General features: G+C 38.3%; 1 protein-coding gene and 1 non-coding gene across 7 annotated transcripts; both read right to left on the reverse strand.

Moving 5' to 3' along the window:
* Nucleotides 1-2,425: 2,425 nt before the first annotated feature.
* LOC121980562 (CDPK-related protein kinase-like) lies at nucleotides 2,426-23,655 on the reverse strand. 6 transcript variants are annotated; one of them, XR_006111590.1, is made up of 11 exons: nucleotides 23,133-23,655; nucleotides 15,296-15,544; nucleotides 14,736-14,786; nucleotides 14,448-14,600; nucleotides 13,642-13,772; nucleotides 13,302-13,343; nucleotides 13,094-13,202; nucleotides 12,858-12,936; nucleotides 6,501-6,608; nucleotides 6,228-6,404; nucleotides 6,076-6,135 (listed from the first exon to the last, which is right to left on the reverse strand). XR_006111590.1 is itself a non-coding variant. In XM_042532652.1 (8 exons), exons 2-8 carry the CDS (start codon nucleotides 14,739-14,741, stop codon nucleotides 2,709-2,711), a joined length of 525 nt encoding a protein of 174 aa, XP_042388586.1. In that variant the 5' UTR covers nucleotides 14,742-14,786; nucleotides 23,133-23,655; the 3' UTR covers nucleotides 2,426-2,708. The 6 variants fall into 6 exon arrangements, 1 of the variants encoding a protein (XP_042388586.1); XR_006111591.1 differs by lacking the exon at nucleotides 15,296-15,544 and adding an exon at nucleotides 22,769-22,853; XR_006111589.1 differs by lacking the exon at nucleotides 15,296-15,544.
* On the reverse strand, nucleotides 17,591-17,696 carry LOC121983470. Its single transcript, XR_006112521.1, has one exon. It is a non-coding gene; the product is annotated as a small nucleolar RNA R71 (small nucleolar RNA).
* Nucleotides 23,656-27,154: the final 3,499 nt, after the last annotated feature.

Here is a 27,154-nt window from a genome sequence, read left to right on the forward strand (position 1 = left end):
TAATATATATTAGGATTAGAAGGAATTACAACTTAAACTGAAATGCCTTATCATCGAATGAATTATGTGAAATGATGTTTGGCAAGTTTCCTGCAAATTATATAACGAAAAATAGTAAGAAAAAGTTGTTTGGAGTGTCCAACTAGTTGCTACAATGTGTAGTAGTTAACTGTCGAAGTAGTTACTACAACGTGTAGCAGCTAGTTGTCGAAGTAACTGCTACATGTTGTAGCATAAATCTTAATAATATATATTAGGATTAAAGGGAATTACAACTTAAATTGAAAGGACTTACCATCAAATGAATTGTGGGAAATTAAAAACGACTTAAATTGGTAAGTTTACGACAAATTATATAACCAAAAAAATTAAATTTTATCAAAAAAAAAAGTATTAACATTGTAAGATTGTATGTTGTAGACTTCAAAAGCTTGTATTGCATCCTATTTACTCTCGAAGGACCGGTGCATAGCGTCCTTAAAACAATAAACTTGTGTAAATGCTTCTATCTAGGTGTCATAAACACTCGACTGACGACCTATAAAGACAACATATGTTTTCCTTATATTAATTAAATAGATCATTTAGAATCACGTATAAATAAATATATTAGAATTAAAGGAAATTATAACTTAAAATAAAACGACTTACCAAGTAGCTGCTACATGTTATAGCAGCTAAATGTCCAAATAACTACTACAACATGTAACAGCTAAATGTCCAAGTAGCTGCTACAACGTATAGCAGCTACTTGGACATTTAGTTGCTAACATTGTAGCAGCTAAATGTCCAAGTAGATTCTACAATGTGTAGCAACTAACTATCAGTAGCTGCTATATGTTGTAGCAACTAAATGTCCAAGTAGCTGTTATAACGTGTAGCAGTTAACTGTCCAACTAGTCATTACAGCTGTAGCGGCTAAATGTCCAAGTAGCTAATGTTGGTGCGGTTAGCACGGACGGTCTAACTCAGGTTTTGATAAATGACAAAGTAGGTTAAGCTAGTTTCGTTGTGATCTAACATTTTGACTAAGTGTGCAGGAGAAGCCCAGCTAAGTCGACAGGCCGACCGAATAGTTGGCACGAAGCCCAGCTAGGTGACAAGCCGATCGGATAGCTAGCACGAAGCCCTGCTAGGTCGACAGACTGACCTGATAGCTGACACAAAGTCCAGACTGGTCGATGGGCTGACCGAATGTCTGGCATGAAGTCCAGCTAGGTTAACGAGTCTACCGGATAGCTGGCATGAAGTCCAGATAGGTCGACGGGTTGACCGAATGTCTAGCAGGTAAGTTAAGGTAAGTCACTAGAGGGGAGTGACTTGAGAGGACGCATTCCCGGTTAGAGAACTTAGGCGTCGATCCAACTTAAATCTATTTCGGAAATCTAAGTTGAGATTGTGACTAGATTTCGGTCTCGAGGAGACAGAATCTAATTACTACTCTATTTGATTATAAATTATGCTAACACCTTGTTTTGTAGGGTAACATATCTTTTATGTTACCTCGGACTAACATTTTCATACAGGGAAATGAGTCTCTGGAAAATGGTGGTCCGGGCGCCCGGAAGGGATCCGGGCACTCAGAGTTGGTCCGGGCGCCCAGAATTGGTCCAGGCACTCGGAAGGCAAAAGCTATCCTGACAGCTAGGCGAGCGCTGATTGGACGACTGACATCATGGTTCAGGCACCTGGAAGGGATCCAGGTGCCCGGAGCATGCCTGTAAAAGAAGGCCTCCACGGAGTACCAAAACACAACAACTTCTTCCTACGACTGCTCCATTGCGCACTGCTCTTGTGACGCTGTGAGGCTACTCCGACAACCACGATTCGAGCTTATTGTTTTCTGTTGTCGGTATTTCATTTTTATTCTTGTACTTAACTTTGTAATCAATTTTTGAACTACTAGTGAATTGCACAATGAAAGCACTTGACGAGTGTGGGCTTTGGAGTAGGAGTCGACGAAGGCTCCGAACCAAGTAAAATTGATTCATGTTATGGTTGTGTTTCATCTTTCCTTTCCGCTGCTTACTCTAATTCGATAACGAATTTTTGATCGCTACTCACCTCCCTCTAGCGACTTCCACGATCCAACAGGTGGTATCAGAGCGGGTTCCGCTCTAAATTGGTGCAACCACCAATCGAGCAAGAGGGGTTCTTTTTAAAAGAAAAATAGATATCGTTTGTGTTTAAAAAATATCCTTACGCCTTTCATTTTTTCCCTCCAAAATTGTCACGCCCCAAAGGATTCCCTACCAGACAAAAATTCGATAGCATCTCCCCTATACCGGTGACAATCTGAATCATACATACATCCACAAGAATACATCAGCCCACATAGCTGGAATATACGCAACCATACAATTATATACTCAGCCTACTCAGCTGGAACAAAATATCACAACCATGCAGTTATATATATATTAACAGCCCACTCGGCTGTACTAAAAAAACACAGCAGAAAAATAAAATGAAAGAAAGCCCATACAAACCAAAACAATAAAGACTGCTAGCCGGCTAGGCTTACACAACCACAATAAAACAAATACAACTCCACATAGCAAACTCAAAAGAACAAAGTCGAATTTATACAACACCAAGTCCAACAAAAACGTAAGACAAGTAAAGGAGAGCTAACACCAGAAAACAGTCCTCGATGTGATGTGGGACCGACAGACAGGATACTCCAAGCGACAGGATAGATCTATGTGCTAACCTGAAAATGATAGTAAAATTAAGGGGTAGTGAGTATAACATACTCAGCGGGTATCGAACTAACATGCATAGTAAGATATAGCTACCAATAATAATCATAGAGTACAGTCTCCTGATCTATAACAGGAAAGGCAAAACTGAATAACAAAAGAAGAACTATACTCACCAGGACTTCCTATTCTAACATAAGGGTGTGAACCTCACCAATAGATGCAGGGTCATCAGTCCAATAAATAATGTCTCATGTATGCATGTCAATCATATGCAACGACCAAAATGCAGTATACAAAAATGCAGCAATCACAAGCAATAAATACAATCCATGCATATGATGCAAATGACATGGTCACCCCTGACACCAGTCAAACATCTCACACACGATGGTGAGATTGAGAGGGTAGGGCTATGATAATTGTGCACTCTGCCATCACTACTCCTGAGTGACCGAGCGGAAAGGACCTACCCCAAACATAGTGGGGGAGCATAAGCTCTCATTTCCCTGTATCATTGTTAAGTGGAGGGATCCCTGCCCACTACACGCTGCAGTCATCGCTACCCATGAGCGGACTAGCGAAGCCCTGACAGAGCAAACTGCACATACCCTGCCTGATGTACCACTAATCCATGAGTGGTTGTGTGTGCAGATCATGTAACTGGCGATGTGCTCAACAACAATGGAGCCGAAAATAGCTCAACAGACAATCATGCAAGATAGTGCATGACACTACAACATGTAAATCTTGACACCTCCATAATATATACCAAAAGATAAAGAAATCCAACAAGGATCTAAGTATCATGAAACTAGGTACACATGTCAGATATGTCTAGTAACTAGTCCTGCACACAGTAAGGCAATGTATGTCACTACTTATATGATCATAAGTACACATGGCAAGAACAAAGGAATATAAGTCTAAATGCATAACAGATAATGTGCATAGATGGTATACACTTGTTAGCATGTTTTGACGCACATTCACATACTTTGTGCATGTTTTATCTATGTATTTTCGTACTTCCAGCTTTCCTTTTTAGCATATTTACTCTCTTTGTTTGGAGATCTTCTTTTGTGCATTTTCTGTACACAGGAGTCGAATTTGGTGAAGGATGTGTGTTCGAGGCCAAATCTACAAGTAAAGCGATGGAGGAAGCCATGATACCTGAACCCCACACGACCCTGCTATGGGGGTTTGCCCAGGCCGTGTGGAGATGAGAGGTCGTGTAGCTGCAGCAGAGAAGGAAGATGGCTTGGCCGTATGAACCTCACACGGCCGTGCCAAGTTTTGAAGCCCAATGAAGCCTAGGTCGTGTACACCACACGACCATGTCAGTTTTCTAGAGACCAGAGAAGCCTCGGTCGTGTATGCTACATGGCCGTGTGAGGTTTCCAGTGAGCAAGAGAGTGCTGTCCGTGTGCACCACACGGCCGTGCCAGGTTTCCAGAGGCGAAGGCAGTACAGGCCGTGTAGATCTACACGGTCGTATAAGGGGGGCATTGGTAGAGGCAAGACACGACTGTGTACCTCACACGGTCGTGTGAGATTGGCAGAGAAGAGAATGGAGCAGGCCGTGTGAATCTCACACGGTCGTGCCTCTGGGCCGTGTGGCACCCAAACCCCTCTTCTATATAAAGCTTCCTTCTTGATTTGAAAGGGGATCTTCTCCCCTTTGGGAGAAAGGAAGATTTGGATGATTCCTTCCATTCTTGGGTGGATTTCTGGGCGATCTAAGGGAAGATCTTCACCGATTTTACTCCAGGAGCGTGGATTGGATCCGAAGACCGTCTTCATCATTAGATAAGCCTTCTTTCTTTCCTTTTCTTGGATTGGGATCAAGAATGCTTGTAATCTTTATGTTTTCGGATTTCTTTCTTCGATTGATGGAGTAGTTTATCTTCGTTCTAGGATGGAGGGAGTATTTGTAAGGATTTCTTGATGTAAACTCTTATGGATTTGCTAATTTCCTATTTCTATGATTTTACCCTGTTTGTATTAATTAAATCTTGGATGTATTGTTGTGATTTGGACCTAATTCACATTCTTGATTGATTGTTTGAATGTCTTGTGGATCTTGTAGAGATTATTTTTCACTCGATTTTTCGAGGGAAGCACGCGAAAGGTGCAAGCCCATGTAAGGACGTTTGAGGGATGAGCTTTAGGGGAGAAATAGGACAATTCAAGAGGGTAGGATAGATTTATGCATTAATCTTTATATCTTATGAGTTGAGAAGTAATGATTTCTATGTTGATTTTCCGAGGGATCTTCGTGACAGAAGCATGCTCGTGTAAGGACAACATAGGCTCATATCTAATTGATCGCATTTAGGTATAGATTTCAGTCCTAGGCCGGTTGTCTATTGCAAGAGAGAACCGACAACCTTCTACAAATGGTGGACAATTGAGAAATAAGATTTGGTAGATCATTTACATTGAAGAACCTTACAAAGAAACCAAAACTCCTAGAACATCCCTTATCATTGCCCTTATTCTTGTTTCCTATTCTTTTATTCCTTTATTTACCTTTCATAGTTATACTTAGACTTTGTCAATCCATTGATTTGTTGTCTAGCTAATTCGCGTTGAGATATTCTTAGTGCTTATTCTAGTCCCTGTGGATATGATAATCTTTTATATTACTTGTGATATTTCCATACACTTGCGGAGGTCAACAAGTTTTTGGCGTCGTTGCCGGGGACTACGCTATAACCACTACAACAAAAACCCTCATAGACATCGGTTTTCCACCGGTGTCTATTACATTTTCGACCAATGTCTATGAAGGCGATGTAAAAGGTCTGTCATTTTAGACATCAGGTTAAAACCAGTGTAGTATCACTTAACGACACCGGTTTTCGAATCGGTTATTAACCGGTGTAGTATCACTTAACGACACTGTTTCATCAACGGTGTAAAACCGATGTAATATTATATGGTAATAACACCAGTTTTGGCAGCGGTATACGACCGATGTAATATTAGTTAATGACACCGGTTTTGCAGCAGTGGAAAACCGATGTAATATCAGTATTTTTTACCAACACAAATTTGATTTTCGACACAGTGAAAAACCGACAGTATTCAAGAAAATACACAAATATTCACAAATTATACAAATATTCTTCATTCAACAGTATCCATAAAATACACAAATATTCACAAATTACATAAATAGTCTTCTTACAACAGTATCTATAAAATATACAAATATTCTTTTTACATCAAAAGCTAATAGATATTGTATACATCAAGGTAGAACATCGTGAGTCAAAAATTAAGCTGAGGCTACATTAAATTATGAGAATCAGAATCTGTTCAACTTGATATACTGCTCCATTCTTCTTGTGCCTTTAATTTCCCTAATCTCACCACTTTTCACCTTCAAATGCCTAGTTTTCTGAGTTAAAACATCCACTGTTCTAATCTGTCAAACAAAATTATCATTTGGTCTACTTAACTACAGCAAAGAACAAAAACAGAAGAATTTTACATGCTGCAGAAATCCTAGAATATTACCTCGCAAAAGGTCAAAACTGCAGCATATAAATTCTGTAGTAATGGTAATGGTGGAGGCATACAAAAGAAACTTAGCAACTGCAAAAAAAATGGCAGCAGGAATAAATGCCTCGCCACATTTAAGATATCAATAACCTTACTCTCCTTCATTGACTCGGTTACATTTTGCAATAGGGCCTGCACAAGGATAGACATAGAAGTAAATGATAGAGGAAAGTATGCAACTGAACAATCACATTTTGGATATTGGCAAATAAATTCGACTAGACTGACCATTCGAAAGTTGTCGAACGATATGTGACCTTCTCCGTTTGGTGCTAGTAGCTTAAACTGTGATCTTAGATAAAACAGCTGATCCTCTGTTAGGGCTTTAGATAGCGCCTGAAAAGTGCGATGCAATAAAAAAATATTAAACAAGTAAGATATGTTGGAGGATCTTGCGGCCGGCTAGAAGGGGGGTTGAATGGACGGCGCCCCCAAATCTTTGCTTCCTACGATGTTAGCGCAGCGGAATACAAACGAACACAAATAGAAAGCTAAACACCAAATACAAGAATGGAAATGCAAACCGCTAACACGTTCGTTTACGTGGTTCGGAGATAACTTGCTCCTACTCCACGGCGTGTCCGTAAGGTGGACGATCCCTGAATCCGTCGGTGGATTAGTCCCCGGCAAACTCCGGCTAGCTCAACCTCCTTGTGGATGGAGAAACCTCACCACAACACTCACCAAGAGCACTTGGACACAAGGGAACCTTTGAGCACTTAGTGACTACTAATTAGGCTTTAACCAAGTCTAATTTCGTCACCTTGGCCGGCCACACCAAGCTCCTTCTTATAGAGCTTGGAGCAAATCAGCAACCTAATTTGCCCGTTACCAGTCGACTGGTCCATGCACCAGTCGACTGGTGCCAGCCCAACGGCTCTCTGCTATAGTGCATCAGTCGACTGGTCCATGTACCAGTCGACTGCTACAATAACGCTACAATAACTGCTACATTAACGCTACAGTAACTGCTACAATGCCGCTACAGTGAAACCCTAAAACTAGGATTTTACTCCGAGTACAATCTCTCATGCACTCGTACCCTCACGACTCATTTGACTCTTCTTTGCAGCCTTGACCTTTTGCCTTCAAGCCTACTTCCTTTGGCTCTCATCCCTCGGATGCATTCAAGCCCGCGGCTTGTCCCCAATGCCATCCTTCGCGTATGCCTCGAAGTCGCTTCCCTCGGCCATTGTCCTTGCTGCCTTGTCCACGGTCCCTCGGATGCTCCATCCTTCACCGGACTCGAAGCCGTCAACCTGAGTCACATGTGTATCCTGTAGTCCTGCACAACTCAAGTACACATATCAAATACAAGGGTGAACCTAACTTAAACCCTTTGCCCAAACACCAAAACACATGGTCCCACGGACCATTGGGATTGCTCCAACAATCTCCCCCTTTTTGGTGTTTGGCAATACATTTAAGTTAGGGAAAACAAATAGCAAATAAACATGCTAATACAATGGACTTACGATGCCAAGGCTACACACTTGGACTTACAACGCCGAATGGACTTACGTTGCCAAGGCTACACACTTGGACTTACAACGCCGAATGGACTTACGTTGCCAAGGCTACACACTTGGATTTACACCGCCGAATGGACTTACGTTGCCAAGGCTACACACTTGGCAATCGCCAAACAAAATGTAAATATGCATTGAAACCTATCACAAGGCTCCCCCTACACCTAAGCTCCCCGTTGAGCTAGGATTTTATCACAAGGCTTTTTGAGAACCTATCACAAGGCTCCCCCTATGCAAAGGCACCAAAGGTTTTCCCAACTAAACCTTAGTTCGCCCCCTTTGCCTAACATCCAAAAAGTTCTCCAACAATATCCCAATTGTTGAAAATTTATCATCCAAACTGACCCTAAACTCATGTATTAATCCCCCTTGGATCTCATACATCTAAGAGAGTTGACATGGTCACAAACTAATGCTAAAAATAATTTCAGACTGGTATCAATCGACTGCCCTAAGTGCCAGTCGACTGCCCCCTTCGACACAACCTTACAAAATCATTCTGTGGTCGAAAAACACTGTTACCAGTCGACTGGTCTTGGCACCAGTCGACTGCCCCCATAAAAATGAGCTTACAGAGACATTCTGTGCTCAAAAATATTGTTACCAGTCGACTGGTATCTGTACCAGTCGACAGGCACCCTATTTCTGAAAAAATCAACCTTTTCAGGTCAACTTCAGAAATACACCAGAAATTCCCTAGACCTCCAAAAATCCCCAAATTTTGTGGAGAGGTCTATTGTACCCTTATCTACTTGGGAAAAATACATTACAAAATGTATCTATCACCAATCCCAAGATTGACACAAGATCCAAAACTAGCTAAATGGTTCAATTGAACCTTGACCTAAAGTCCTAGTTTTAGCTTCCTCTTGATGTATTTGCCCATACCAACCCATAATGCATCCCTAGCATTGGTTTATATGGCATCTATACATCCAAAACCAATTGTCATGTTATATGACCCCCAAATGTCATATTTCTTGCATGAAACACAAACCATGTGTGCCAAATCCCTAGGTTTGAGACTCAAGTCCGTCTTCAAACCATTTGACACACTTCATGGCTCCTCTAGACTCCCAAGTGGTACCCACCTGAGATTCATTTACCATGGGTCTCAATTTGACTATTTGAGCTCCCCCTAGAGATCTTAACCTTAGCCATCTTCTTAGATGCTTTCTCCATTATGGCTAAACCACAGTGGTGCACCTTGGACACATCATCCTTGCCATAATCATATGCAACCCTAGCATATTTCTTCTCATTGGCTTTAGATGACTCTCCCTTGCCCTTATCATGTGCCCCCCTATCACATGGTCTCCTTTTAGCCTTGGAGGGACTAGATCGGTATCCCAAACCCGATCTATCATTGTTGGGTTTTTGGCTACTCAACACCATATTTAATCCCTTAGATCCAATAGTGAATCTCTTAAGGAATTTCTCCAATTGATCAAGCTTTGCTTTCAAAGCTTGATTTTCCCTTTCTAGGTTCCTAAACCTAGAATCAACATGTCCACCATGGACATTCCAAGACCTAGCCTTCCTAGGCATATGCCTCCCCTTCTTGGGATTAATGCCTTGGTTCTTCTTAGGTTTACCATTTCTAGGTTTATCATGCATGGGTTTCCTAGGGTTTTGATCTACATTAACCCTATTCCTATCATGATATCTAAAACCAAAATTTTGCATGGATAAATAATAAGAATTATTCCTAGCATGCATGGGAGTATAAGAATTTAAACTTGAATTACGATTCAAACTAGGGTATACCTCCCTTACCCTTGAAGCTCCCCCTTGATTTGAGTTCCTCATCTTCTTCTCCCATTTCTTTAGATGCGCAAGCTTCTTGATTTCCCTCTTCTTGGGGCATTTTGTGTGATAGTGACCCATCTCACCACACGTGAAGCATCTAATGTGCTTCCTCTCCTTCTTCTTCCTACAACTCAAATTAGATTCTAAAGGAATTGAATTGAGTTTAGGAGATACCTTCTTCTTACCCATTGGACACCTACTCTTGTAGTATCCCTTCTCATTGCATCCAAAGAAAATTATGTTGTTCTTTGACTTCACTTCGGTGGAGGTGCTTGCTGTGTTGACTTCCAAGACTTCATCTTCTTCACTTGTCTTGGAATCTTCTTCAATTCTTGAGGATGTAGATGATACCTCATCTTCCTTCTCCTCCTCGGATATTGAGCGTGACTCAACTTCCGTTTGCTCCACCTCCTCTTCTTGAGCTACTAAGCCCAACTCCTTGGGCTCCACATCCGATTGGTCCTTCTTCTCCTCTTGGACCACTTCATCACTTTCTTCGGATTTTTCTTCTTCTTCTTGTGTAGGCGAAAATTCCTCCCATGGAAATTTCTTCACTTTGCTCCATAATTCATGAGCATTCTCATATTTACCTACACGACTCACAATATTATTAGGCAACATATCAATTAAAATTGATATTACCTTGGAATTTTCCTTTGATCGTGAAATTTGCTCCTCCGTCCAATGTCATGGTCGGAGCTTCTTTCCTTTCTTGTCCTTTGGGACTTTGAATGGCTCCTTTACCACCATCATGATGTCCCAATCCGTGTTGAAAAAGATTTCCATCTTCATCATCCAATAGGTGATGTCCCCAAGACTTCCTCCTTCAAATTTTGGAGGTTCAATCAAGCCGGTCATCTTTTGCCTCCTTGGCGGTTAGTCCAACGGAGAGCGGCCTCGCTCTGATACCACTTGTTGGAGGATCTTACGGCCGGCTAGAAGGGGAGTTGAATGGACGGTGCCCCCAAATCTTTGCTTCCTACGATGTTAGCGCAGCGGAATACAAACGAACACAAATAGAAAGCTAAACACCAAATACAAGAATGGAAATGCAAACCGCTAACACGTTCGTTTACGTGGTTCGGAGATAACTTGCTCCTACTCCACGGCGTGTCCGTAAGGCGGACGATCCCTCAATCCGTCGGTGGATTAGTCCCCGGCAAACTCCGGCTAGCTCAACCTCCTTGTGGGTGGAGAAACCTCACCACAACACTCACCAAGAGCACTTGGACACAAGGGAACCTTTGAGCACTTAGTGACTACCAATTAGGCTTTAACCAAGTCTAATTTCATCACCTTGGCCGGCCACACCAAGCTCCTTCTTATAGATCTTGGAACAAATCAGCAACCTAATTTGCCCGTTACCAGTCGACTGGTCCATGCACCAGTCGACTGGTGCCAGCCCAACGGCTCTCTGCTATAGTGCATCAGTCGACTGGTCCATGCACCAGTCGACTGCTACAGTAACGCTATAGTAACTACTACAGTGACGCTACAGTAACTGCTACAATGCCGCTACAGTGAAACCCTAAAACTAGGATTTTATTCCGAGTACAATCTCTCATGCACTCGTACCCTCACGACTCATTTGACTCTTCTTTGCAGCCTTGACCTTTTGCCTTCAAGCCTACTTCCTTTGGCTCTCGTCCCTCGGATGCATTCAAGCCCGCGGCTTGTCCCCAATGTCATCCTTCGCGTATGCCTCGAAGTCGCTTTCCTCGGCCATTGTCCTTGCTGCCTTGTCCATGGTCCCTCGGATGCTCCATCCTTCACCGGACTCGAAGCCGTCAACCTGAGTCACATGTGTATCCTGTAGTCCTACACAACTCAAGTACACATATCAAATACAAGGGTGAACCTAACTTAAATTCTTTGCCCAAACACCAAAACACATGGTCCCACGGACCATTGGGATTGCTCCAACAAGATAGAGTATACAACCATTGTATAAGTTCTGCATGTTGCTGTAAGACAGACTTCGAGGTTTTGATGAATTGAATATGATGGGTGCAAAATTGTTTGCTCGGGAATCGCTGTTTGTATGTTTGTTGTACTACTGCCTTAAGATATGAGAAGAATAGGTTCAGCAAATCAGCAATCAAATTTTAAATGATTTTTATTTTTTTTAAATTATTAGGTTGGAGAAAGCCTCAAGTAGTAAAGACCAACATAGCTTAATCATGATAATGATTTATCAAGAATACCAAGTCTACAAGATTTGAAATTTAAGCACACATTTACCGGGTTTGTAGAGTAGTAGCTCTAAGATATCCATATTGGGTTTGCCTTCTAAGTCATCTATTGCTATATCAATTTTTGAACCTTTAATTGTTAGTTTAAAGGCACCATACATTGTAGATCCCTTAACGTTCAAGACACATAGATCTAACACTTGCCTGCATTATTCATTGAGTTGAAATTTTGCCTTCTAATATTGTTAAATACTTCTATCTTGTTTTCATGTTAAACCTGGTATTTAATCCTTCCTCATTCTACATTAGCATTGCTTAAGTTTGTTGTGGAAATTCCATCTCATGCACTAACCCATATCAACTGAGGATATTTGGGTTATCAATGTATGGATAATTGAGAGCAATTATCAGGTCGAAATAGTTTCTTAGTAACAGTGGATGCTATAAGTTGTCACAAGACAATTTGACATATGATTCAAGAATGATGTGAATAAACAAGTAACTACTGTATAAAATTCTACAAATCCAAAGCCAACTAAAGAATAATTGAAAAGACCCGCTAGAAAAATCTGAAACAATTTCAATTGTCATCTTGAGGTGATCAAACTCAAAAATGTCTTCCAAGTAGCCAAGTTAGATATGAGTGCCACGCGATGTTGACAATTATTAGTTTGTAACCCTTCCCACTTTTCTCTTTCCAATCTAATATTACTTATATCCTACTCAAGATTATTATTACTTCTCATCATTTGCTGCTGTACTTTGATAGATTTATGTTAATGCAACAATTCTTACATGACGGTTTCATAAAAAATAAAAGCTGAAAAAAGAGGACTCTATTCCATTACAGTAAAAATCTGTAAAATACCTAAAATAGAATGCAGAAAATGATAGGTTGAATGACACATTCAAAAACTTCAGTGGCAAAGGAAACTCACAACAAATGGTACCAGAGAAAATAACAAAAGGAACCCATAACAAAATAGGATAACAATTTCATGTTTAACATCACCAAAAAAGCAATCAACTAGACCATGCCACTAAACAATGCTCACCTGGTTTAACAAAATCGGAAAGGCCAAAATCAATCAACTTCATCTGAGCATTTTCATCTCTGGTGGTGAAAAGAAAATTCTGTTGTTAAATACAAGGAAGAAATATTAACAGCGCTGAAAATATATGTTAAAAAAGAAATGAACAGCAGAATACCCTAAGTTGCTCCTATAAAATAAGAGATCTAAAGTAATATCATATATGCATAAATTGAATCAAAGTTCTCTATGATACAAACCTCTGGCTTTAAATCACGATGCACAACACCTTGAAGATGACAAAAGACGATTACACTTAGTATTTGAATAACTATAGCTTTTGCATCCTCCTCTGAGTACCTTCCCCCTCTTGAGAACACAAGGGAAAAAAGCAATCAGAAATTATTAATTTTCAAATTCAAATAATCAAATAGATATAAATTATGGCCAATAAAATCACTTTTTTACCTGGATAAAATTCTTTCTAATAATTCTCCACCTTCACATAATCTGGAAAAGAGAAAAACATATTGTTGAGTTCCAAATTAACAGAAGTACTACATAATTTTTTTTTAAAAAAAATTGTTGCCTATCATCTTAGAAGTGTTCATTTTTAAATTTCTATGGAAAAGTATTATCATTTTTCCTTAGTGTAGGATACAAAGTGGAAAGCAAAGAGGCATATTAGTAGGATACTACATGCAAAAAGTTTTGGATATATCAACTCTATCTTGTGACATGGAACAAATATCAGATGTAGAAATGTTGTTACTCATTGTTAAGCTAACTAGAGTTAATTAAGACATACTCCATGACTACGTAGACGTTAAGTGCATCCTTACATGCATCATAAAATTTGACAAGATTATTATGGTTGGACAAGGCTTTGAGGATTTTGACCTCTCTACGAACATCTTCAATTGATATTGGTGTTGTCATCTGTAAAAACAAGAAAGAATCTGTGAAGTTTCAAAACACCCATTACAATGTTAAAATACACTAACAATATGAGGCATGCATGATAGCAAGGATACACTTTCCAGCATCTGAAGGAAGAAGTCTCATTTCAGTGACTTTTGACAATTTCAAATCATCATTACTTTCTGAATCTGAGCTTTCAGACTCTTCATCTTCGTCGCCTATCTCGATCTGATGAAGAATCTAGCAAACAGTACATAAGCAATAAAGCAAAAAACAGCACAGGAGCCATCAGCCAATCTGACTATCCTCAATGGTGTAACTCAAATTTGCCCCTCAAATAATTCAAATCCTTCATGACATTATTACTATAAAGAACCATTCTCAGCTAGTAATCACCAACTCAAATAGGCAACCTCAAGCACCAACATGTAGCTATCCAAGAAATAGCTTACCGGTAGCCCCTTAATTCATGCTAAGAAAATTCAAATCAGAGGCAACAAAAGTTCAAGTTTACCAATCAGTGAGGGAAAATAGCGCATTATCGAGCACCACAATGAATTCTCCAAAAAAACACAGAAAGCTTTCTAATGTTCAAGATAGAACAAAACTAATTGTCAGAAAACAAACAGCAAATAGAAGCATCAATCATCAGCTAAATGGAACTTGTATCCAGCAACATAAGTTTAAGCTCACCCAAAATTCTTCATCAAGAATAGCCTCGCGGGCAGTAAAACGGCCGAAGACCTTCCTGTGCATGCATTCTAGTTTGTCCTCCAATTGACTGGTTGGCTCGAAGCGTCGAATTGATCGACTGGACGAGGGTTGATCACTAGAAGACACCTCAATCTGAGGAAATTTAGAAATGGAACTAAGATCGCCAGAAATGCCTGCCTTATTCATGGCGCTAGAAGGCATTGCACGCTCATCCTTCCTACAATTTGAGACAGAGAGGAGAGGCAGAGAAAAAGGCTATGCTCTTACCTTCATGAAGACCTGGAAGCTTAATTCTGAGTCCAGAAACTGCTGAAACAACTAGAGAAATATGAAAAGGAAAAAAATGTTAGTTCAAATTATAGGATTTACCTTCATGCAAATGCAGTGCAATTTTTCTTTCTTAAAAAAAACCTCAGATACTCTAATACCAAACTGAGCCCCTAGAATGTTCTTAATCTATATCTTACCTTTTTTATTATTGAAAACGTCAAACACACAAATTCACATAGGTAGCTCTCAAGTTAGTTTCATGAAGAAAATACTAGAATTGACACCTCCAATTGTCGATGTCATTTTGAAGGAACCCATGGTGTTATGTTTTAGATTTTTATTTTTTTTTCTCCAGAACCACAATGTTTAGTTACTTATGTATTATCTTTTAGCTTTGCACATTTCACCCCCAATATAACCACTTCAGGCATTTTGCTAATGCTGACAATGACCAATTTAAGACTAACTCATCTTGCGAAATTTCTACTTTAATCAGCTTCAGAATTTTACTCAATTGTTTAGAACATAAAGCAGCATTTCACAGGAATTGACTATACCTGAGATTGTCGGGGTCAAACAACCATCGCCAATGACCATACTTGTCCCTAATAGCGTAAATAGTAGTAGCAAAAGTCGAGAAGTCTGATTCTTCTCGAGAAATTTCTTTATCCGTAAACTAGTTCGAGTTTCCTCACAATCAGTTTCAAGCTCGTAAGCAGTCAGGTGCTCATGTGCAGCATGGGATGTCCTCGACAGTCCAATCTTTGAATGCCGCAACATTAATGAATACAGAGCAAAGGTCCCGCCTGTATACAAGAGAGAAAATGAAGATGGAAGACCCAAGTATACTGGACCGGATTTTGAAATCTAGTAACTACCTTCACCATTATCATCTGCTCCTAGCACCAAGATGATGTACTTGCAGAGAGCGATGAGAGTGAGACTCCAGAAAACTAGAGAAAGAGCGCCTAGAATCTCAGCATCCTCTTCATGGAGGCGTAGCCTGCCCGAGAAGGTGCTCTTGAAGACATAAATAGGAGAGATGCTTAAATCGCCATACACGACACCAAAACGATGACACCAGGCTCAACATGCATCATCTCCTCGCCGTCGTCGGATTCCAGCAGGGGTCGTCCATCGTCGTCGACGACGCGACCATCGAAGTGCAGCAGCCCTAAACCCATAGCGGGAGTATCTTTAGGGTTCCTAGGACACAATGCCCCTTTTTAATCCAGCACGAAGAGCTCAAAGGCCTTCTTCAGAAGGCCTCTCCAGTGCTCGAAAAAGGTCACCTGCCAGCTGGCTAGGTTCTCTATCCTCCTCATCTGTGTCTTCCCTCTCACCATGTCGACCGATTAGTCGATAACACACCCGGAGGCAGCGCCGAATCCTACCGCGAGCAGCAAAATCAGCGAGCAAGGAGCTCCGATCAGTCCTGGCCACACGAGGATCGACAAGCAGGGATCAAATAGAAGAAGGAGATGAGGAATCCAGGTTACCAGATGTGGGATCGAGAAAGCATGGAGGAGGGCGACTTCTAGCAACTCAGCGATGACCCCAAGCCACACAAGCAGCCTCTTCTTACCCAAAGGAGGAGATGGAGGAGATGCGGTGTGGTTGGATGGAGAAGCAAGGGCGTCGTGTGTTGATCCTAATCGGGAGAGGAAGGGGCGTCGATCTAGGAAGGGGAAGAGGGAGATGAGGCTGAGAGAGATGGTGGACGGCGCGATATAGGTTTAGGTTTGGAGGAAATATTGAAGTGTTGCAAATTTCGGCTAAGTATTGGTGGGAAAATTAAATTATTTTATTTTATCATAGACACCGGGTTTTAAAAACTGATGTTAAAATCAGTGTCTATTAACAAAAAAAAAGACGCTCATATATATCAGCTTAAAAAACCGATGTCTAGGGTGAAAATCTGCGCTGATAAACACCGGTTTTTGGAAAAACTGGTGTAAAATACTCAAAGACATCGGTTTTTGCTTAAAACCGATGTTGTTCCACCGATGTCTATGAGGATTTTTCTTGTAGTGAACATTAGGGATTATCAATTGAGTTAGACTAAACATAACTTTTCTTTTCTTTTCATTAGCATAATTGAAACTAATCTTTAGAATTCTGTTTTCATCATTTGCATATCTTTCTAATTCTTGACAATTTTTTTTGTTGCAATTTTAATTCTAATTCTAACTTTGCATTCTTGATTTCTAGCACTCTAATCTAACTTTTCTCTGTTTTCTCTTTTGATCCAGTTTCTTTCTTCTTTTCTTTTGTAAACATATCTTGCAATCTTTAGCATATGAATTATTCTAGATATTTTTCTTGTTCCTTTTGTCTTTTCTTTCTTGTTTTCATTATGCACTTTCTTTCTTGCAATTTAATTTCTGCAATTTCTTTCTTGCTTTTCATATTGCATTTTATTTCTTGTCTTTGATTCTTCATTTTATAATTTTTTTCTTGAATATCCATGAGCACTAACATGTCAAGCAGGCCCATGAGAAATTTTTCTACACTTTTTTCTGCAAAATTTTTATCTCCTATTGTGCAACCTCAAATTGAAGCAGAAAGTTTCCAACTAGACCCACAGTTAATTTTTATGATACAAGGTCACACATTTGGAGGAGAAGTATCAGAAAGTCCTTATCTGCATCTTGAAACATTTTTAGAGATTTGTGATATGGTGAAATGTGAAGGAGTGTCAGCAGATGCAGTTCGATTGATGACATTTCCTTTCAGTATCAAGGATAATGCAAGGACTTGGTTATATTATCTCCATCCTCAAAGTATCATAGGTTGGGAGCAATTGGAGAAGCAATTTCTGAATCATTTTTTCCCTCTAAGCAGAATAGTGTATATGAGGAATTGCATAACAACTTTTGCTCAGGCATATGGAGAATCATTGTTTGAAGCATGGGATAGATTCAAGAGTCTTCAAAGATAGTGCCCTCATCATGGTTTTGGAAAATGGTTGATTCTGCACATATTTTATGAGGGAATTTCTTTCTCAGATAAGAGTTTATTGGATTCATCAGCTGGATGTTCTTTTATGGACAAAAGTGTAGATGAAGCATATATGTTAATTGATCAAGTGACATTGAACCTTCATAAATGGTCGAACATAAGTTGGATGAAATTTCCCTCAAACATTCAAGAAGTGCAAGCCATAAATGCTATAGAGCCTGTCAAACAAATTGTAACTCAACCATCTATGAGTTTTGAAAATCACAAGTCACAGAACGAGGAGTTCAAACATTTAGGGGAAAAGATTGAAAGTATTGTTTCAAATTGGTTTAAAGAAGATCCCTCTCCTTCGCAGACAAGATCTAGTGAAAAGTGTGATGATGTTGGGTTGAGAATTGAAAAAAATCATGAAGACCTTCTAAAGAAGGGCATGTTTAGAATTGAGGAGAAGAACAATAGAAGACCACATGAACTCAGTTCCATTATTCCAGGAGGTTTCCAAATGGCACAAGTACCTTTCCCTCAACGATTGATCATACCAACACTAGATAAGCAAGTTGAATCTCCTCCACAAGCTAAAAGGGAATATGGGAAATTAGAAGTATCTTTCCCAAGACCTTCACTAAGGGTTCCTTTTCCACAAAGGTTAGTGGGGGTCAATGAGAACTATAACTTAAAAAAATTCTGTGACACTAGTAAGGTTGAGTGCAAATTTTTGAATTTGTATAAAGATGAAGACTCTTCAGATGAAGATTGTGAAGATAATGCAGTGGTAAATAAGTTTTCAGATCTACCTCCAAATTTTATAGGGTGTTATAGTGACATTGAACTTTCAGATGATAAATGTGATGTGGTAGATCAACTTAAAACTGCAAATGAAGTTATTGATCCTCTTGTTATTGATTCTCCTATTGAGGACATAGATGTTGGTTTGTTTTTTGATGTTTGTGTTGATGATGTTGATATGGAACAATGTGTAAGGAGCTGTGTTGTGGAAGCAGCATCTCAAGAATCACCTCCTTTGTCCACACAATCCTTAGATGTTGTAAGAGTTGCAAGGATTGAGCATGTTGTGGACCAATGTGTAGGGACTCATGTAGATATAGCAGAGTCTCAAGAATCACCATCTTTGATATCGCCAACACCTGAGCCAGAGCCAGAGCCAGAACCATCTTTTGATTCAGAGGAAATTGCATCCACATGTTTAGAAATATCAGGTATTTCTCAGAAAAGCAAGGTTAGTATTTCTTGTGATCTTTTGGAAAATTTTATTGAGGTGCCTATTATTGGCTTTGTTGGATGTGATTTAGTTTTTTCTTATTCTTCTTATCTTAATATGGTTATGGCTCTATCTTATCTAATATGTTTGTCGGAGATTTGTATTTTCTTTGCATGTGCAGATTTCACTTGGGCTAATAATTGGAAGCTCAATCTGAACCGTCTTTGACCACCCGAAAGAACTTTAAAGAAGACGAAGATGGAGAGAGCGATACTTCATTTTTTTAACTCCTATATTGAAAGCTCCCTCCATAATAAGAGCCCTTGGTAGGAGGGTGTTGAAATATCTTACCCCTCCAAGAGAAAGATTTAGATGAATCTAATGAGGTGATCGAGCTAATGACCTTAAACAAGTGCTTCTTGGGAGGCAACCCAAGTTCATTTTCCTTATTTTCTTTTATGTCTTTAGTTCTCTCTTTATAATAAACATGTATCCTCTACTTAATTTTTCTTGTCTATCTTATTGTTGTAGAATTCAAAAGTTGTGGAGGAATATGAGTATTGGATGGAGGAGTATCCTTAAAAAACATGAATGTCAACCATTTGGAGCTCATCACTTGGTAACTTCTCTTAAAATCTCCTCCACATTGTTTTTAGTTTTCATTGGGACAATGAAAAGTTTAAGTCTGGGGGGATGCATTAGATGCATTTGAATTGCTTTGTTTGTTTTTTTTTGTTTTTGCTTATGTCTTACATTTTGTTTTGATTTCTTGTGGCATTCATCTTGAGAACATCAAACTTCACTTATATGCTTTCTTGCCTTTAAGATTAAATGTTAGCACGTTCATTATCTAGATTCATGATGTTTTTAGTGATGCTAGTAGTATGCTCAATGAACCTCTTTCCTCTATCTTGAGTAGCATGAAATAAGCTAAGTATCTTATGGAGATGAGTTTTAGTCTTGGCTTGACCTTAAGGATCTTATTTTCACTACACTTTGACTTGATGCTTGAATGGTTGATATCATTGGTATAGTCATGATTCATCTTGTTTGTTTAGTACTTGGTTTCCATGGTGATTTCTCAAACTTCATTTTGTTTACTGGATGAGGCTCAACTCATATAAGCTCATTTGGAAAAATTAAAATATCCCAATATTTATGCTGAAAGTATATTTGTGAATAAGATTTGCACAATGCAAATACTTATGAAAAAAAAAGTGTGAAAAAAGCAAAGGAAAAAAGTGAATAAGGGATATAAAAAATAGTTGTTGTGAGTGGAATCTAGCTAGTCACCCCTTTGAGACCGAGTTAGGTTACTAGGGAAATGACTGCTTAGCTTCTCTTGAGATTGAGCATGCCTTTGAGCCCATGGGTTGATTGAGAAATATGAACCAAGTGTGTGGCAAGTAAGTGCCTATTACTGATTACTTGTCTATCACTGAAAACACTAGGAATTCAAACTTGATGACGGCTTGACTAGGACATGGATTGAAACTTGAAGAGTTTTGAGTTGTTTTATACTATGCACAGGGTACTTATGCTTGAGCCAAACTTAACTTGTTTTCATGATCATGCTTACTAATGAAACCATTTGATAGAGTTAGGAGAATGCATTAGGGATATGAGAGCATTGTAAAGCATATGAATTTAGATTGCAGCATTTTTCTTGAGGACAAGCAAAGGTTTAAGTCTGGGGGTGTGATGTGCATAGATTGTATACACTTGTTAGCATGTTTTGACGCACATTCACATACTTTGAGCATGCTTGATCTATGTATTTTCGTACTTCCATCTTTCCTTTTTAGCATATTTACTCTCTTTGTTCGGAGATCTGCTTTTGTGCATTTTCTATACACAGGAGTCAAATTTGGTGAAGGATGCGTGTTCGAGGCCAAATCTGCAAGCAAAGCGATGGAGGAAACCATGATACCTGAACCCCACACGACCCTACCATGGGGGTTTGCCCAGGCCGTGTGGAGATGAGAGGTCGTGTAGCTGCAGCAGAGAAGGAAGATGGCTTGGCCGTGTGAACCTCACATGGTCGTGCCAAGTTTTGAAGCCCAATGAAGCCTAGGTCGTGTACACCACACGGCCATGTCAGTTTTCCAGAGACCAGAGAAGCCTCGGCCGTGTATGCTACACGGTCGTGTGAGGTTTCCAATGAGCAAGAGAGTGATGGCCATGTGCACCACACGGGCGTGCCAGGTTTCCAGAGGCGAAGGCAGTACAGGCCGTGTAGATCTACACGGTCGTGCAAGAGGGGCATTGGTAGAGGCAAGCCACGGCCGTGTACCTCACACGATCGTGTGAGGTTGGCAGAGAAGAGAATGGAGCAGGCTGTGTGAATCTCACACGGCCGTGCCTCAGGGTCGTGTGGCACCCAAACCCCTCTTCTATATAAAGCTTCCTTCTTGATTTGAAAGGGGGTCTTCTCCCCTTTGGGAGAAAGGAAGATTTGGACGATTCCTTCCTTTCTTGGGTGGATTTCTAGGCGATCTAAGGGAAGATCTTCACCGATTCGACTCTGGGAGCGTGGATTGGATTCGAAGACCGTCTTCATCATTAGATAAGCCTTCTTTCTTTCCTTTTCTTGGATTGGGATCAAGAATGCTTATAATCTTTATGTTTTCGGATTTCTTTCTTCGATTGATGGAGTAGTTTATCTTCGTTCTAGGATGGAGGGAGTATTTGTAAGGATTTCTTGATGTAAACTCTTATAGATTTGCTAATTTCCTATTTCTATGATTTTTCCCTGTTTGTATCAATTAAATCTTGGATGTATAGTTATGATTTGGACCTAATTCACATTCTTGATTGATTGTTTGAATGTCTTGTGGATCTTGTAGAGATTATCTTTCACTCGATTTTCCGAGGGAGGCACGTGAAAGGTGAAAGCCCGTGTAAGAATGTTTGAGGGATGAGCTTTAGGGGGGAAATAGGACAATTCAAGAGGGTAGGATAGATTTATGCATTAATCTTTATATCTTATGGGTTGAGAAATAATGATTTCTATGTTGATTTTCCAAGGGATCTTCGTGACAGGAACATGCCCGTGTAAGGACAACATAGACTCATATCTAATTGATCGCGTTTAGGTATAGATTTCAGTCCTAGGCCGGTTGTCTATTGTAAGAGAGAACCGACAACCTTCTACAAATGGTGGATAATTGAGAAATAAGATTTGGTAGATCATTTACATTGAAGAACCTTACAAAGAAATCAAAACTCCTAGAACATCCCTTATCATTGCCCTTATTCTTATTTCCTATTCTTTTATTCCTTTGTTTACCTTTCATAGTTATACTTAAACTTTGTCAATCCATTGATTTGTTGTCTAGCTAATTCGTGTTGAGATATTCTTAGTGTTTATTCCAGTCCCTGTGGATACGATAATATTTTATATTAATTGCGATATTTTCGTACACTTGTGGAGGTCAACAACAGATAATAACAAACAAATGCATGCTATAGGTATCAAGTAGCGACATACCAATGGTAGCTAAAACATAACCATTACTACTAGATATAAATTACTACGCATATCATAATGATAATATCAAAAGAGATAAGTCAAAGGTATCCGCCTCAAAAATGTCGTATCGGAACAAATCCCACATCGAAATGCTCGTCCCGAATCAAAATCCTATAACACAGTACTGATTAGAAATCATATCTTACCCCCAAGAAGCTAACCTAAATCCAAATCCAATCATAAACCCTAATTGGATCATCTGACCCCTCAATCAATTCTAACTAATCCATTATAATTAGGACTTGCTATAAACATAATCAATCACAACAACTTAATCTAAACCAATACTAAATGGAATAAATCCATAGCACAACTTACCCAAATCCATTTGTTTTTGAATCAACCCATTTCTAGAAAACCCCTTGCTGTCGGAAGATGGTCGGAATAGCACTGTCAGCCAAAGCTATGAAAACATAGAAATCGATCAAGCACTAAAAGTCTTAAAACCTAAACATATCTTTAGATTTCGGATATTCCAACACCAATCCAAAAAATCACTCAAATCCGATCGTGTTGTTGCTCACAACCGGACCTACAGTGGTTGGGTCTAAAGCTAGAACCAAGCAACTACACTTAATCCTCCACTACCATTTGGAAAACAATCCCAAATCCAACTAGTTAGGAATTCTAGCAATAATTTACCTAAATCCACATCGCAACTGCAGTGAACAAGAATCTTTACCTAACTTTCCTCTTCTTCGACGATGGCAGCAAGCAATTAGATGTTGATGGTGTCACTAGGTCAAGAGACGTCAGCACTCAGTGAGCCGGTGCCAGATCAGGAAGAGGTGTCTCGAAGGTAGTTCTAGGGCACGATCGAAAGCTTGGCTGTCGGAAGTCCCTTTTGTATCTGCGACCAAAGATGGGATGCCAGAAGGGAGGTTGGCTGCTAGAACAAGGCTTGGATGACCGTCGGTGATGAGAAGGAGAGGAGCAGCGACCGTCGATAGGCACCGACACTTAGGGAGTGGAGCACGAGTAGGCTGGCGGTGGATCGAAGTTAGGGCACGGCTCCAGATTGGAGTGGCGACGATGCTGCTCGGCGCGAGGAGACTGAGATCGGAAGGGAAACGATGTTGAGAGCTCAAACCGCCAGTGGCCAACGATCAACGTCTGCAGTGAGGCGGCGACGTCGGGTGTAGGCGACGCGATGAAGAGGAGGAGGAGATCAGCGTGAGGAAAGGGGAGGAGAAACGAAGGAAAAGAAAAAAGAAAAAGAAAAGAAATAAAGAAATTAAACATTTTCTCGTTCAAATAGAGTAGCTTAAACAGGTTTTCCCCTGGCCCAATCATTTATCTCCTTAACATATGCCATACGAGCTCCGATTAAATCCCAAACCTAAAAATTCCATTAAGGTTATTCCTCAAATAACCTTATTATTTTATTATTATTTGGGTGCCGTATTTTACAAAAATTATTTTTTAATATTTTTTCTCCAACACTGCTAATCTAAGACCAAGTTTTGGCACCTCTTTTTAGTTTTCTATCTTCAGTACTTAATGACTCAAGTCGAAGGACGAAGCATTTACGAACCACCTCCATAAAAGATGTACAAGAGAAATGAATTCAATTTGTGGAGGATGTAGATGGAAACTTTTATCCTTATGAACGACTTCGATGGTGGCATGTCATTGAGAAGATCAACGCAAAACTCGAAAGCAAACCAAAAGGTAATAAAGTTAGTTTCAGATTTATTACCTAACAAAGTTACTAGCAGGATAGGAAAGGTCAAGGATGCCCACGAGTTTTGGACCTGCCTGGCCAAGCTTCACGAGGAGCCATTGGAGTTAGACGATCAAGTCAAAATCGAATCCAAACTCGAGTTAGATCCAACGGAGAAGCCTACTGCATTAGGAGTTACGCTCAAGGTTAGTAATATTTACCAAAATACTCCTGCTGGTAGTAGTTTAAAAAATATGCATGTTAATTTGGATATTTCTAAAAATATACGTGAAAATAATGTATTTGACAATATGCAAAAATACTCATAGGATATTATCTGATAAAACAAATCTAATTAATTTAGAAAATTCAGAAAATCTAAAAATAATTAATAACTCTAAAAATTCAAATAATAATCAAATCAATTTGAATGACTCTACCTCTAAGAAAAATTCAACTAATAATATTAAAAATATTACTTTACACAAAAATTTAAGCAAATTAACAAATTCAGAAAAGTTAAATATTAAAATTTCAAATTTAAACTTAAACAAATATGAAAATTCAAATGATAATGATGACAAGGTCAATATTGATCTAGATAAAATTAATAAATACCTTAATAAAGTATTTAATAATCTAGACAATATCAATCTAGAAAATTCTATCTAAAACTAAGATAATTTAATTAACAAAAGATTAAATTTTAAAGATAAGACTAATCTAATAAATTCAACTAATCATATCAACTTAAAAGACAAAGAAAATATAAGGATAAAATCAAATATTTTGATAAAATCAAAACTAAATTTAACAAAGTTAAAATTAAATGTTAAAAATAATATATTAAACAAAGATAATCTAGAAAATTCAAAATTAACCGTTAATAAAAAATTAAGAGATAAACCTTTAAAGAAATATAATTTAAATAGTTTAATCAATTCAAATTTAAAAACTAATAAAAATTTAAACACTAAAAATCTAAACTTAATAAAATTAAAATTGAAAGAAAATTTAAATATTAAATATACTCCTTAAAAGTAGGAAAATTTGACCAATTTAATTAATTCAAAATTAAAAACTTAAATATAAATTACAAATTAAAAATCTTAAAAGGAAAATCAATAATTTAAGGGGGGCTCCAAAATAGCTGGCACATCTAAAAATAACCTATCAGGCAGGGTAATTAGGATTAGCTTAAAAAGGGATAAAGTTTAACTTGACCTACAGTACTAATGAAGTTTTGGATGATAGTAGGTTAGGGAAACTCAGTCTATGCATGTCTAAGAAGATATGGCTTCGACGTGGTGCATTGGGCTGAGTGGAACTAATTGAAACTACCCTTACGAATCCTAACTAGTTAGACCAAGATTTTGTATTAAGTTTAGTGGATAGGACTATTTGAAAACCTCGAAAGTATGTGTTGGTGTTGCAAGGTTGCAAACATTATTCCACATTGAAAACACATGGGAAAGATCATGAGTTTATAAAGAGAAAGATATCTCCATTGGAATGAGGTCTTTTGGGGAGAACCCAAGAGCAAAGCCATGAGAGCCTAGGCCCAAAGTGGATAATATCATACCATTGTAGAGATATCTAATTTTTTTTCGGTCCTACAATTGGTATTAGAGCCTAGACTGCCAGAAGATTTAACCGCCGACTGTGCACAAGAACTATGGTCTGATTGAGTGAGGGCTCCTATGTTCGGATCAAGAGGACCAGACACCAGGCAGGAAGTCCTAGTTGCGGCTAGGCAAGGAAGTCCTTGTAGGTCGGGTGGACCGAGGGGCAGGAATAGGCAAGGAAGTCCTAGTAGGTCGGGTGGACCGAGGGGCAGGAATAGGCAAGGAAGTCCTAGTAGGTCGGGTGGACCGAGGGGCAGGAAGACTTGGTGGGTCGAAGATCATACATGGGAGGCCTGTGGTCCTTTGTTTGAGGGGGGGATTGTTGGTGTTGCAAGGTTGCAAACATAATCCCACATGGGAAAGATCATGAGTTTATAAAGAGAAAGATATCTCCATTGGAATGAAGCCTTTTGGGGAGAACCCAAGAGCAAAGCCATGAGGGCCTAGGCCCAAAGTGGACAATATCATACCATTGTGGAGATATCTAAATTCTTTTTGGTCCTACAGTATGGTTACTCTAATGATGTCCAGGTGACTCACCATAGTCCAGAAGTTTATCCAAAGAATGTCTATTTGTTGAGCTCAAAGCTAAACCTGAATCTAACACAAAGTTAAACCAAATCCTAAAAATTCAACTTAACTTCATCTCACAAAAATTATAGGTTTCCCTTGATTGAAAACATAGATTGGGTGAGATGACTAAGCACATTAAATTAAATTAAACTAAATCAAATCAAATTGAATTGAATTGAATTAAACTAAATTAAATTAAAAATAAAATAAAAATTAAATTAAAACTAAATTAAATTAAATTCAATGTTCAATCTTACAATTATTATTTTAACTTAAAATTTTCTCTAAAAATTATTTTACCTTAAAATTTTCTTCAAATTATTTTAATTTAAAATTTATTTTAAAAATTATTTTTACTTAAAATTTATTTTAAAAATTATTTTTACTTAAAATTTATTTTAAAATAGTTTTAACTTTAAAAAAAAATTTAAATTTTTTTTTAAAATTAAATTATTTTAACTAAAAAAATATTTTTTAAAAAAATTATTTTAAGTTAAATTATTTTAACATAAAAATTATTGTTTTAACTTAAATTATTTTAACTTAAAAAATTATTTTAAAAAATATATTTTAACTAAAATTATTTTAACGTAAATATTATTTTAAAATTATTTTAACTTAAAATTTATTTTAGAAAAATTATTTTAACTTAAATTATTTTAACATAAAAATTATTTTAAAAAATTATTTTAAAATTATTTTAACTTAAAATTTATTTTAAAAATATATTTTAAATTTATTTTTAAAATTAGTTTAACGTAAAAACTATGTTAAAAATTATTTTAAACTAAATTAATCAAAATTTAAAACTTAAATTAAAAAGAAAATAGAAAACTTAAATTA

The sequence above is a fragment of the Zingiber officinale genome, chromosome 5A (assembly GCF_018446385.1).
Source record: "Zingiber officinale cultivar Zhangliang chromosome 5A, Zo_v1.1, whole genome shotgun sequence".
In the NCBI taxonomy this organism is placed as follows: Eukaryota; Viridiplantae; Streptophyta; class Magnoliopsida; order Zingiberales; family Zingiberaceae; genus Zingiber; species Zingiber officinale.

Bases quoted from the DNA above. Each gene is read 5' to 3' on its own strand.
- LOC121980562 (XM_042532652.1), bottom strand. The intron at 13,773-14,447 runs GTGAGCTTAAAC...TTGTTTTTACAG, and splicing joins TTCTTGATGAAGAATTTTGG to ATGACAACACCAATATCAAT. The intron at 13,344-13,641 runs GTATGTCTTAAT...TCTCTTTTCCAG, and splicing joins AACGTCTACGTAGTCATGGA to ATTATGTGAAGGTGGAGAAT.